General features: G+C 37.1%; 1 protein-coding gene across 3 annotated transcripts in view; it reads right to left on the bottom strand.

Moving 5' to 3' along the window:
- Positions 1-13,671, bottom strand: part of NCAM2 (neural cell adhesion molecule 2) — a 548,173-nt gene extending 534,502 nt beyond the window's left edge. For 2 of the 3 annotated variants that reach the window (XM_054675113.2, XM_531397.8), the window contains exon 1: positions 13,352-13,662. In XM_054675113.2, coding sequence (XP_054531088.1) covers positions 13,352-13,406 — 55 coding nt within the window. In that variant the 5' untranslated portion in view covers positions 13,407-13,662. Of the gene's footprint in view, positions 1-13,351 lie in introns of all 3 variants that reach the window. The other variant, XM_009446220.5, reaches the window with a different exon arrangement.
- Between the last annotated feature and the right edge of the window lie 517 nt (positions 13,672-14,188).

Below are 14,188 nucleotides of genomic sequence, written 5' to 3'. Positions count from 1 at the left end.
AACATTAGATTTTGTCTTTTTTATAACAGACAATCTACCAGGTGTGAGGTGATATCTCCTTATGGTTTTTAATTTGCATTTCCTTGAAAACCAATGTTGAGCATTTTTTCGTACGCCTTTGACCATATATATGTCAGCTTTTAGAAGATATCGACTCAGGTGTTTGGCCCACTTTTTTTAAATTGGGTTATTTGTTTTCTTGATATTGAGTTATCTGAACTACTTATATATTTTGGATATCAACCCCTTATCAGAGGTATAGTTTACAAATATATTCTCCCATTCCATAGTTAGTCTTTTCATTCTGTTGAATAAGTTCTGAAGATGTACTGCATGGCACGGTGACTATAGTTAAAAATGTATTGTATACCTGGACATTGCTAAGAGACTAGATCTTAGATATTCTAACAACAACAACAAAAATAACTATATAAGGTGATAGATACTTAGCTTGATATAATAATTTCACAATACATACGTACGTCAAAAAATCATGCCATATACCGTAAATATATGTATTATACAGCTGGGTGGGAGGCGGGGGGAGAATTGGCCAGAAAAAAATGATAAAAACCTGAAGCTAGAGCTACTCCTAGTGCTTGTCTTTTCCCTTCTGCAACTCCTCGTTTCTTCAAGGGACTATGTTTCCATCAGTGAAATGAGCATCATTTTAGAATCAGATATTCCTGAATTTGAATTTCAGATCCTTCCCTTATTAGATGCTACATATCTTTTATGAAAATCAGTTCCCTCATCTCTAAAATAATAGTTCAGATGTCCTACATGTTTTGAATTTAAAAATGATGTAATCCCTATGGGAAAAAAAAAAAAAAAAACCCTGCAGAGTAAATGGCAGGTTTCCTTCTTTCATTCAATTAATTCACCAAATACTTAAAACTACACACTGATCATTAAGGAAACAAGGCTGCCTATAATCATTCTATACATTCTGGGTATCTTTTTCTCCCCTGTATGCATGAAACTATATTAGATTTTATCCAAGCTCTTCGCCCTTCTAACACAACCACCCACATTCCCATTCCCCTTTAGCTGATGAATTATCCTCCCTGAAACAAAACAGTGATTAGTCTTTGAGTATTCACTTCCCTTTATCATTCAGCCTCAGCTCCCTGCATGCGTTTCTACTGGGAGGTTAGAATGTGATTCGGAGTTCTAATTAGTAATGACACTTTACACTTATAAAGATTTATCTTCTTCCATCACACATCCACATCCATGTCCATCACCTGAGACTTAGAGACTTTAAAATGAGGTAAAAGGCATGGGAGTGAGAGGCAGCTGAGCAGGAAAGCTCAAGTGAAACTTCACTAATCACAAAGTCCTCTCTCCTCCCATAGTCAATAGTTTAATCCTTTGATTTTCCTAGTAAGAAAGAGGTATTTCCTGATTAAAGAAGTCACTGTTCATCAAACAATCGCTGTATTAATGCACAGTGTAGGAAGGAGGCTATTTTTCATAAAATGTTTCATTAAAATAAAAATGATACAGGGACTTGAAAGCAAAAATACATTAACAACTTAGGGTATTGCATAATAGCTCTTAATTGTGTACTAAGAAGTGTTATTTTAATAACACAAGCACAGTAAAGTTGAACATTTCATATCCATTTTGGATGTGGTGGTGAAGGTTTTTATAAAGCACAGAGGCCCTCATAAGCCATTGAACAACCTAGGTTAAGTTTTGTTCTTAAATTGCAAACCACCTGCAATCCACACACAGGTAAAATGCATTAACATAGCGTGTATGAGGGGGCTTTGAAATAAAATAACTCATCTAGATTACCAATTAAAGTGATTATATGTAAACTTTAGGAGGGAGATAAAAGTAAAAATAGATAAATCAGAAGCACTAGTAATTTAATTGCAAACTGTGTTTCCAGTTAAAAGCATCATATATAATAATGGTAACATTAATAGATAAATGGCAGGCACACAGATAAATAGGTGATAAGGATTTTCTGGGGTATCCAAAAATGTACTCCGTCCAATAAACTTAAATGCTTTTATCACTGAAGTTGGACCTAGAAAACACCATAAAAATCATTAAAACACACACACACACACACACAGCTATCAGAGGGCAAAGGAGGATTTTTGAGGTTAAATGAAATTTCATCTTTTTAAAACAGAGAAAACATTCAAGTATCTCTTAAAAATTAAGATAAAACAAGTATTTTCTCACTTCTCTTACCATACATACAGTTCAGAATTGGTTTCCAATAACAATAGAATGAATAATCAATTTTTAATTAACCATGGGGGATTATCTTGATTTTGAGGACTTTAAATACTTGCTTTACCGACACAGCAGACATTTACTATTGACCATATCTAATCTAGCTAATTATACCTTTATCAAGATATTATATCCCCCTCATTTATTTATATATTTCAATATATATATTGAACAGTTTTGAGACCCCAACTATATAACCATCTCCTATGCCTCAGATAAGCCTTCAAAAGAACAAATCTTACAGAACGATTTCAGTTTTCTCTATGCCAAGCCTAATTAATTTTCAATGAGGACATAAGACCAGGGATAAGGTGATTCATCCTTGTTATTCCTCCTGAATTAGATAATAACTGTGACTTTATTATTTTATAGACGTTCATATATTTATGGAAGATCTCCTATATGCATGTCAGTGATGTAAACAAAATGTGTGAAATAAATACACAGGCCAACATATCATATATTTTCAACAAAACAAATCATTATACAAAGGCAAAAGTAAATATGCTTTTTAAAATCAGTCAATTTGGCTCCTGCCGGGTAATATTTAAATATGCATTCAGCACATATTTGCTGGGCTTCTGCCATGTTCTAGGAATACACATATGAATTTACAGCAAACTCTCTATTCTCTCTATTCAAGTACATTGCATTTAATGGGACACTAGCAGGGAAAGGCATTCTTGCTCCCATGGAGTTCACATGGAAGGTCACAGTAAAGTACCGTAAGTTTGAAGTGCAGAATTCAGGTATATTATCTCATCTTTGATTGGCTCCTCAAAGCCTTTAACAATGACTGGTACAAGTTAATGAATATTTGTTGAATGAACTGGTGTGCACAGTAATGAGAAATGAGGCTGAGAGAATAGGATTGTTCAATGAATACAAGGCAAAAGTATTAACAGTTGTAAGTCAAACACTCCCAAATATTTCAAACAAAAGGTAGATCTCCAATTAAAATTAATCGCATCTTATAAACCCAGTCCAAAAGAAAGCTCTGAAGAACATAATGATATTAAATATGTTTCATACCAAGATGTAATTTTTGGTAACTGCTTCATGGATGTGAGTAAAACAAACCTTTAAGTAAAACCAGAAACATAACAGGAATATATGCTGTATCTAAAGTAAAATATTTATATCAAGTCTGGCCCTACCATTTTTTAAAGCATTCTATTTGGGCAAGTAATGTCACCTTTTTGAAGTTTATTATCCTATTCTACATCAGAAATACTATCTACCTTTCAGGATAACTGTGGGGCTTCATTAGATAAATTAAAATTGACTATAAGTGTTTTGTCAATTAATATGTCCCACAACATATCGTATATACATTCAAAAATATTACCATAGTATAATTCTTACCCTTTGACGATTCAAAAGTTTTACCTGGTGTAAAGATTAGTGTGTAATCTATAGAATAAGTAGCATGAAGCCAGTTTTTCTATGCTAAATAGTATGATAAAGAGCGAACAAGATTAAAAATGTGCTTAATTTCAGCTTGTATCAGAAAGTTATAAGTGATTTATCTAAGTAAATAATTTTTTTAATCAAAAGCATGTAAATGTCATTGATCAAAGTATATGGGACATACCTCACTGTATATATTAATCTTCACATAATCTGTTCTTGGCATTTCTCTCATGCATGATACTTACAAAGTTACTGCTAGAACACAGAAACTCAACTGCTCTCTTCAGGCAGTGATTAGTAGAGAATGATAATCAGAGAAAAATTAAGTGAGAGAATGGATATAAAAATAATCAGAAAGCCTAGTATTAGAAACGTCAGAGGCGTCTGAATCACAGCAACTCCATCTTGAATAGTATCTGGGTAAAATAAGGCCAAGAATCATCTGCATTCCCAGATGATTAGGCATTCTAAGTCACAGGATGAGATAGGAGGTTGGCACAAGATACAGGTCATAAAGACCTTGCTGATAAAACAGGCTGCAGTAGAGAACCCGGCCAAAACCTACCAAAACCAAGATGGCCACAAGAGTGACCTCTGGTCATCCTCACAGCTCATAGTACCTTAGTTACAACGCATTCACATGCTAAAGGACACTCCCACCAGCACCATAATAGTTTACAGATGTCATGGAAACTTGTGGAAGTTACCTTATATCATCTAAAAAGGAGAGGAACCTTCAGTTTCAGGAATTGCCCATCCCTTTCCCAGAAAATTCATGAATGATCCACCACTCGTTTAGCATATAATGAAGAACAAAAAATGGGCAACCAGCAGACCTCAGGGTTGCTCTGCCTATGAAGTAGCCATTCTTTTATTCCTTTACTTTCCTAATAAAGTTGCTTTCACTTTACTCTATGGACTTGCCCTGAATTCTTTCTTGCGCAAGATCCAAGAATCCTCTCTCAGGTTCTGGACTGGGACCCCTTTCTGGTAACAGAGGTACCAAAAAAAGGCGCTGGGAATGAACAAGTTACAGTAATAGAAAAAATGTCCCCAAGTCCTCTCATTAATATTGAGAACAAACTATAAGTGTGCTTATTTTCTTACATTGGGACCTATTCATATTATAATATAGGTTTTAGTCAGTACATTGGCTGATTTTACAAGTAAAGACATGCATTTCTGATATCACACCACATTTGCATCCCTGAAAATCTCTGGGGTCTGAAAACTTGTGCAGTAAAAAATATCATACTTTATGGGAAAAGACAGGATTAGGAGGCAGAACATTCAAAACCTGCAGAAATCTGTAAACAAGCACCAGCAAAAACCATAAAAGTCTTAATTACAATACTACCATAGTTAAATCTCTGCTGGTATTTGCACCTAGCTTTTGCACCCTCTATCAGGATGCAAGACCTGAAGGGCATTCACTTTAAAATGCAAACTATGATCCACAGTGTAGCCTTTAAAAAATAAAAACAACAAAGTAAACAAAAAACAAACATCATTTTTCAGCAGGCAAAATGACTTCCCAGATTCTTCAGCTGCACTTTCAACTTCACGAGATGCCTATTACAGCAGAAATCAAGATGTTCTTAAAGCCACTAAGTACATGAATACTTGTACTAAAGGAAGGGCCTTAAGTTGATTTTTTCATATTTTTCTTAATGTCTTCATAGCTTGCTAAGGCTTTCTCTGTAATTGTGAGGAAGCCCGGCTCTTACTTAAGAAATTAATGAGTGGAGAAAATCATGTATGGATCAACACAATGTTTTTTATTTTCTTTTTTGAGATGGGGTCTCACTCTGTCACCCAGGCTGGAGGGCAGTGATGCAATCTCTGCTTGGTGCAGCCTCTGCCTCCCAGACTCAAGTGATTTTCTAACCTCAGCCTTCCAAGTAGCTGGGATTAGTGAGGCATGCACCACCACGCCCAGCTACTTTTTGTATTTTTGGTAAAGACAGAGATTTGCCATGTTGCCCAGGCTGGTTTCAAACTTCTGAACTCAAGCGACCTGCCGGCCTTGGCCTCCCAAAGTCCTGGGATTACAGATATGAGCCACCACTCCCAACCCATGGATCAACGCAATTTCTGCATTATAACACATCATCCCCTGGTTTATCAATGGTGTAACAAGATAAGATGCATCCAAGAAACAAACACTGTAGCAAAAAAGACCGAATCATATCTTAAATGTATTTAATGCTCTTTGATATAAATGTGGGTGTCAGCCTAAAGAAGGAACTTAAAATCTCTGGGCAAATCAGGCACTCTTAATCTCAGGAATGTCATCTATAAAATACGATATAATCAGGATTCAATGAGATAATGAGTGAAAATGCTCAACACAGCTCTCTGGCATAGAGGAGGTGCTCAAAAATATTAGTTCTTTTTTTCCTCCCTTGGACACTAATAGAAAAATGTTAAAATTTTATATATTCAATATCAAAAATCTTTTTTCATGTCAGTTTTTAGGGGTTTTTTTTGGGGGGGGCATTCTCCTGGATTTTATTTTGTTTTGGTGTGCCAGTGTTAAAAAGAAAAAGAAACTATAAATAAAGCAGAGAAGATGACTTAAATGAAGAATATATAATGAAAACAAATTTTACCTACATACTTCTGAGATTTTACCCAAAATTCCAGAAGTATACTACACAACATTTAAAGTATAAATGGGGATGGAAGAACAAGATAAAGACAGATGACAAATAAAAGTGAAGAAATTATTCTGAAGAATTAGCCAATAAAAAGATCAACAGTTTCCATTTTCAAATCTATTGACATTTTTATCTAGATGTGCCATGAATACAGCAACTTGATACATAATTTTAAAAATAACAAGTTAAAAATTACTGAAAACGGGTGCACTTTTTCATTTATTTTTACTATTTCTATTAAGATATAACCTTTTTTTTCTGTTAAATAAACGTAAAACTTCATGTGGCACCTTCCTACCAATTTCTCAATTTGTATTTGTTACTAAGATCCTATTAAGTCTTCCATAGACACATGTGCCATGTCCACTTCTTTTTCTTTCCTTCTGGTCCATCCTACACATGGCCATGGCCAGGAGACTTAAAAACAAACCAAAATTTAACCATGTTACTCTCCTGCCCAAACAATGGCTCCAAAAGATCTACACTAGAGTCAAACCAGCTTGGCCTCCAGCTCACTCTATCTTCCATTTCCACCACTATTTCCAGAACTGAGTGCAGAGGGTTACCTTTCCAAACTGCTTAGTGAATCCTTGGATTCATTAAACTGGATTATTTCTATTCTCTCAACACGCCCCTCCCTTCTTACAATTTGTTCACTCATTTTTTTTCTCCTTGTATTAATAATTTTCTCCATTTACTCTCACTATATTGAAGCCCTTTCTGTTTCACTGAATGGCAAGGTGATGTCCTGGTAAGAGGCTAGGCTTTGGACATGTCCCAAATGCAAACCCTCATTTCCAAGCGGTACAATCTTAGACAGTTATTTAAACTCCCTATGTCTCATGGCCCTCATGGATAAAGGAACGATAATCATAATAATAACAAGCTAATAGAGGATTATGACAAGAGAGCCTGTCAGTTAGTAAACACAATCAATTTTAGCTCATTCTAGGCACTAAACTGCTAAGGACTCAGACTGCTTAGTGTTTAATTAATTATATGACATATTTTGTCATTTTATAATATTTTGTTGAACAAGTTGTATATCTCTCTCATGCTTATTTGGCTTTTTAAATTTTCATTATTCGTTTTTGTAATTATCAACATTGATTTTCCACACACATGCAAATTTTTAAACAAATGAATCAACAATACATCAAAAATAGGTATGCAACTAGAAGTTGGAAAATCTACTCCCAGGTCCAGATAACTACAAAAATAAGTGATATAGGCAAATTGGATAATTCTTCTGTACCTCAATTTCTTCATCCATAAAACAAAGCTAATCGTCTCTTGACTCATTGGTAATCATAAGTTATAAGGTGATTGAAAGCACTTCGTACAAGTGGTCGGTACTGTTAGAAGGTGCTGATAATATTCTCATTTTAAGGCCTCAACAAGTGCTTGTTATTTGATTATCTGACAAAATGGCACAGAATTTAAACACATTTTACTTTGAGCTGAAGATATATTAGATTCATTTAAATAAAATCTATGAACAAGTTTGGTGTTAGGAGAACTGAAGAGTTTGGAGACTGGAGCTCTAGTAACTAACCTTTTTACTTTTCTGTTTGATCTTTAGTAAGTCATTTATCTTCATTATGTGCCCATCCTAAGCCTCTCAGTGTTTAACACCAGCCTGATGTTGGTCCATAGAAAGGATTCATGATACAAAAAAAAGCGCATCATTCCTCAAAACCTTTTACTGCCATCTGCTGGCAAATTGTAAAAATAAATATGTGTTGCATCACTAGGACAATAAGTGACGCCCCCTGGAGTTGTTCTTCACACAGTCTATGCAACCATTCCTAGTAATGCTGTCTAATGAGGTGTCTGGGACAGGGCAGGTATTCTGTAAATGTTAGATAAATGAATAAATGATGAATGAGTCGCCCTTATCAATAACTTAAGTAATCTCTGTCTCCTTGATATTATTTTCTAATCACAGAGCAGTTTATGATGATTTTTTAAAACTAAATAAATGTTTATAAGCCACAAATTAATCTGGATACACATTATTAAAAAATATAAACAAAGCCTAGCATAGTAGGGTTGACATTTGGTAAGGTGCCTGCCTACACATATTTATTGTTACAATTGCTCCTCATGGCCGAGCATCAAGGTCAACTGGCCAGATTTTATAATATCAAATTTTCAAATAAGCAAATAGTGGTTCTAAGAGCATAAGTTGCTTCTTCAAGGTTAAGAGACTCTTAGTAGCCTAGGTCTTCTGACTCCAAATCCAATGAATTTTCTTCATCCCTGTGAGTTGTAATAAATCAAATGGAGCCAAGAAAGATTTGATCAATGGACCTGAAATTCTTCAAACTATAATGTTTTGATTGCCATGCTTATAAATATTCTCAAAATTCCCCATTATCTTTCTTAATGATTTAAATTCAAACATCTTGATTTAAATTCAAGATGTTTCATTACTTCATAGCTTTCTAAAATGTCTGGTAATGTTTGATGGATCCTTAGTGGCACAAGTGAACATAGAAAACTAGGAAATATGTTGATATCTATTTGTGATTAGTACTCTTATTATAACTGTAAATTGTTAAAAGTTATTAAAATATTTAAAAGAGCACCAGAGAGAAGCACTTTTATTTGTTGAACAATTAGAGATATCTTGGCTCTATAAAGTGCAGGAATTTTACATTTAATAAAAGCATAAAAGCACTGGTTGCATCTTAAAGTGTTCTCGTATCATGTAATTTGGAAAATTAAAATAAATTTATAATCTTTTAAATAGGCCTATCCTCAGTTTAATTGGGATTGTATAAAGGGAACAATAAATTTAAAATTTAGGACAACAAAATTTGAAAAACAATGATAGTCCCTTCAGAAGTATATTCAAATTATTAAATTAATTTTGCACATATCAACACTCAAGGGATTAATTTCATTTTGGGGGGAAACAGGGCAATTTAGAATCACTCTATAGTTATTGAGCACTTTTCTTCATGCTCTCAAAAATTCATTGCTGTGAGAGATGACCCTGAAAAGAGATAAGTTACAGTGATTTCCCAAATGTTAAAAGACAGAGAATGCAGGAGGACCAGTTCCAGAGTCTTCAGGTTGTCGATCCTGTTACTATTTGCACTGCTTCCACACAAGGACAGGCAAAAACAAATTACACTGTTCAGCTTGGTTACTAGCCTCAATCTCCGTAGCTCATTTCTCAGTTTCGTTACAAACTAGTCCTATTTTTGAAAGAAGGCCATTTTATTTACAAAATCATATGAAGTCTAACTTTCGGTACTGAATGAGGTTCTTTTGTTCCATTAATTGCTTCTCTAGTAGGACAGTACCTCGGGGAGAAAATTAGCTCCCTGTGTCATTGAAAAGACTCATCTGACACTCTCGGGACCCACCAACTTCCCTTCTTGCTCTATGGGCTCCAATTCTGCATTAAAAGTGAGAAAATACTCTGCCTAACTCCTTTGATATGAAGTAGTGAGGGAAATCCTCTGGGTTACTCTGACAATAAAGATATTAATTTACATTAGCCTTTACATTACATCTTCCCCACGTGCAAAAGAAGACCCAGTCGATTTAATAGAAACTTTGCACAAAGAGGCTGATATCAAAGAATTAGAGCAGAGCAGATAGAAAAAGCATACGAGAGAGGCTGGAGCCATGTAACAGCCCAGACAGAAGATGAGTTTGTGGAGATCTCTCCTGTAATCTTCAAACTAGTAGACACTCACACACCTGTGCTCTATTTTTAGAAGGTACATTGCTCTAATGTACAATGACTTACTAGCACTTCACCAAAGAGAATAACTGTAAGCAGATGACTGCTTTAACTGATCAACTGGGCAATTCACCCCTCCTTTCCTCACGATTCTGGCTTAGGTAAGTGTTCTAAGTGGTACGTTTGAACTGCTTTGCAAGAGAGATGAATAGCATTATTCTTACCTTAGGTTTTAGTATAACAGTGCTTCTATCTTATATATGTGAACATCCAGGAAAAATGCTTATTAATCATACTTGTTTAATTTTTAAAGGAAGAAGAAAGTGGTTTCAAAAATGTAAAAACTCTCACGAAAGCAATCCATACATACAACAGTTTGGAAATTTGAATATACAAAGATCCAAACAGCAAATGCAGTTAATCAGAAACTGAAGTTATCACTTGAGATTTATGATTACAAAGCCTGTGACCAAGTTTTGAACACAAAGGAAAAATAATTGCAAAAGTTACAGAATTACAGAATTTTCTTTCATTGACAATTAAATTCAGACTTCACAATAACATTCTAACCTTACTTCATTATACATTAATCTTGCAGTGGAAATTAGAGGCTTTTAAAGGAGTATTTCTGCTACAGTAAAAAAAAAAGCGTCTTACTACTGTACAACAATAAGGTTGTATTGAGAGTTACAAGTAAACTATTAGGCCTCGTTAGCTAATTATAGTATTGGCATTCACTTAAGTTAGTCGGTTTCTCACTTAATGTCATTTTCTCCTATTCGACTGCTTCAGTTCAAAACGTTTTGACTCCTAAAAAGGGAATACATCATTGTTGCCTTTCCTCAGTCTAACTGCACACCACTTTCCAAAGCAATAGCTTCAATCATGCTTCATAAAATCCCCTGCAAGTATACTGTTGGACACATAAATCAGCAAGCTGAGATTTTAGTATTTCTAAGGCAAGACCAGGGATCACTGACTGGTGGCTTTTCCATGGCCCTCTTTACAAGAGAATAAACAAAATCATGAGTTACACTAGGTCTATTTTTTTAAACAGCTCCCGGTGGTGTGTCTGATACTTGCTGCTGCATCCTTAATTAGAGAGCAAAACACTAGCATAGAGGAATTGGACTCCAGGATGAGGATATCTATATCCAAGCATCTCTGACTTCATCAGAACACACGGCATAGAAGTACTATATGTTCCCTTTCACAAAAGCTAGGTCTCTCTGATATATATCTGTGTCTCTATGAGTGCCACACATTGTGAAATTGTACTAGATAGAGAGATCTTTACAATGATGGTCTCCTTCTACCCTGTTTCATTACAGTGAATATGGGCTCCCCTTCAGAGATGCTTGTCTCAGAGTGCCTCTTCATAACCACCTCGTATCCTGACTTACAAATTAGCTGAATCACAATTTCACATCTATGTTACATGTACACATCCAAATTTTATGTTTCTGTGTACTATTTAAACCTATATATGTAAACATTTCTAATTTCCTATGTCTCCAAATTCCAACACACTTAGCCTCTGCAATGATAAATTCAGATTCCACAACTGAGACATTTTTCTTCTCCAAACCACTCACAATGTCATCCTAAGTCTGCATAAACTTGCTTCCTATTATGCTCCCATTCTGCCCCACACTACCTACACTTATTTAATTGCAGTTGTATTTTAACTGCAATTTTCAGGGATTGTTTCTTGGTGCTCAAAAATACCTGTCTATGCTATAAATGAACAGTTAAACACAATCAGCAGCTATCTGAAAATTAAAGCAGCATATCTGTAGGACATATGTGCATGTTGATCTTTGCTTAAGAACCACTGAATTGACGAATTGGGCTAGTATTAGCTTCAGATGGACATATCTGCAATTTTGCTAAGACTGAAATATTTCATAGTCTATGTTAGGAAGGGAAAATGAGCAGAATCTTATCAAGACACTTTACAAACTATAGGAATATCCAACATTTGCATACTGATTTCTGAACATTAAATCTGCATCCAATCGTGTTTCATCCGCCACTAACACTATAGCTGTGGGGAGGAGAAGGGCAGAAAAAGGAAGGCTTCACATCCAAAATGTCAAGCCCTGCTGAAGAATGATAGAAGGACTCTGTGGAAGAGCAGAAACCATCTTCTGGGCTTAAAATGGAGTTCTACCACCCCCTGCTGGACCAAACGAGCAATACAGAAGAGGCTAAAAATGCTTAGAACTGAATATCTTGGGGATATTTTAACTTGTCTTGTAATTTATTATATTATTTTAAAAAACCAATTTCACGCTACACTAACAACATAATATTCTTTGCAATCATTACATATCTCAAAATTAGTGCGATTTTATTTTTCCTTTAAAGACTTTCACCAATGCATGTTTTAGCATTTTGTGTCCCTAATTAAACGTCCAAACTTGTCTGGACAGTTGAAAATGCTTCCATTTATTGTAAATATATTTCATGTGAGTGTTTACTATCTAAACAGCCAGATAAATTCATATCTATCTCTCTAGAGACAAACAGTGATAGCTTCCACAAATTCCCTCTCAGGTTATTCTACCAGGCTATTCATTTTTTTTTTTAAGAGATAAAAGCTTCCACCAGTTCTCCCACAACCCCAAAAATCCCCTACAGGTGTAATTACAATGTAATGTTATAAAATGATTCCACCTTTCTACATTAATAAAGGGTTGGGGTCAAAATGAATGACTGCAACACATCCCTAGTTTTATCCATTTGCTTTCTTACACACAATATCCATGGCCCCTCTCTTAGTTTCCAACAGAAATAAGCCATCATCATTCACTTCATAGTCAGGAATTAGGGTTTTGGGAAAGGGGTAGAAAAAAAAAAAGTCTCCAAGAATCGAACGTCTTGCACACAACAGATATTTTGCAAATGAGTTTAACACTGATAGTTTTTGCTGCTTCTGTAAAACACCATCGTGCCCTTTCCTTCCGCAACCTCAGATATTTCACTGTTAACACACTCATCCAATTTCTGATAATAAAAATAAGAGAAAGCCATAATCCCAGAGGAAAAAAAAAAAAAGAAGAAGCGGTTTCCCTGGATATCCTGCTCACTGATTCCCCTCTCCAATTCGGTATTTTCCCTTCTCTTATTTAAGGGTCTCCACACAACAGATACAATTTTAGGGACAGCTAGGAGAAAGAACGAAAATAATAATAACAACAACAGCAATAACTGTAACTTTAGTTCTTTCATTTCATTCTTCCTGCGCCTCCCTCTTTGCCTCTCTTGGCCGGGTGGAAGGGGGAGGGAAAGTAAATGCAATAAAGCACCACACTCCTACCTTGCCCGCTACTGACAAGCAACCCGAGCAGGTAGAAGGAGAGGAGGAGGCTCATGTTCAGGACGTGACACCGGTGGACAGTTTCAAAGTTATTAAGTCCAGCCCTGGAGAGAGAACCTTTCGCTGCCCCGGCCGCCTCTGCTAGAGCCGCCGCCGCCGCTCCCGCGGTGCCCCAGCCGCCCGCAGCCCGCGCGCTCCTCCTCGCAAAGTGACTGCAAGCTCCGCTCTTGCCGCACTATATCCAGGCAGCAGCGGCGGCAGCGGCGGCAGAAGCAGCAGCAGCGGCCGCCGCGGCGGCAGCAGAGCCGGGCGGGGAGGGCGGCGGGGGCGGGGGCGCGGCGAGGGGAGGTGCGGCCGAGGCGTATCCCTCCGCGCTGCACGGCGGCCGCTCTTCCGCGAGGCGCGCGGTCCCGGGATTCGTCCGCAGTCGAGCTCGAAGCCACGGGTTCGGTTCCCGGTGCCTCCACCTAGAGGGGCGGCCGCGATCGCGAAGGCGCCACTCGCCCGCCGGCCATCCGCACGTTCATGCACGCCCTGAGCCGAGAAGGGCGTGGGGATGGGGGCAGCCTGGAGCTCCTTCACAGCCGCCGGCCGCCTCAGGACAGCTGAGCTGATGCTGAGCTGAGCTGAGCTGATGCTGATGCTGATGCTGATGCTGATGCTGATACTGATACTGATACTGCAGGCGACCGCCCCGAGCGCGCCCCGGCTCAACGTGAACGGGGGATCTGGAGGCGGGCGGTGTGCCCCGCAGTTTATTCCTTTTGGGCGTGGGAGGAGGGAGATTCTTGTCTCTCCGTGGACCTCCCTCTCCCTCTCTCGCTCAAACCTGGAGCA

The sequence above is a fragment of the Pan troglodytes genome, chromosome 22, assembly GCF_028858775.2.
Source record: "Pan troglodytes isolate AG18354 chromosome 22, NHGRI_mPanTro3-v2.0_pri, whole genome shotgun sequence".
NCBI lineage: Eukaryota > Metazoa > Chordata > Mammalia > Primates > Hominidae > Pan > Pan troglodytes.
The sequence above is the reverse complement of the archived record's forward strand: the minus strand, read 5'-3'. Positions and strand labels throughout refer to the sequence as shown.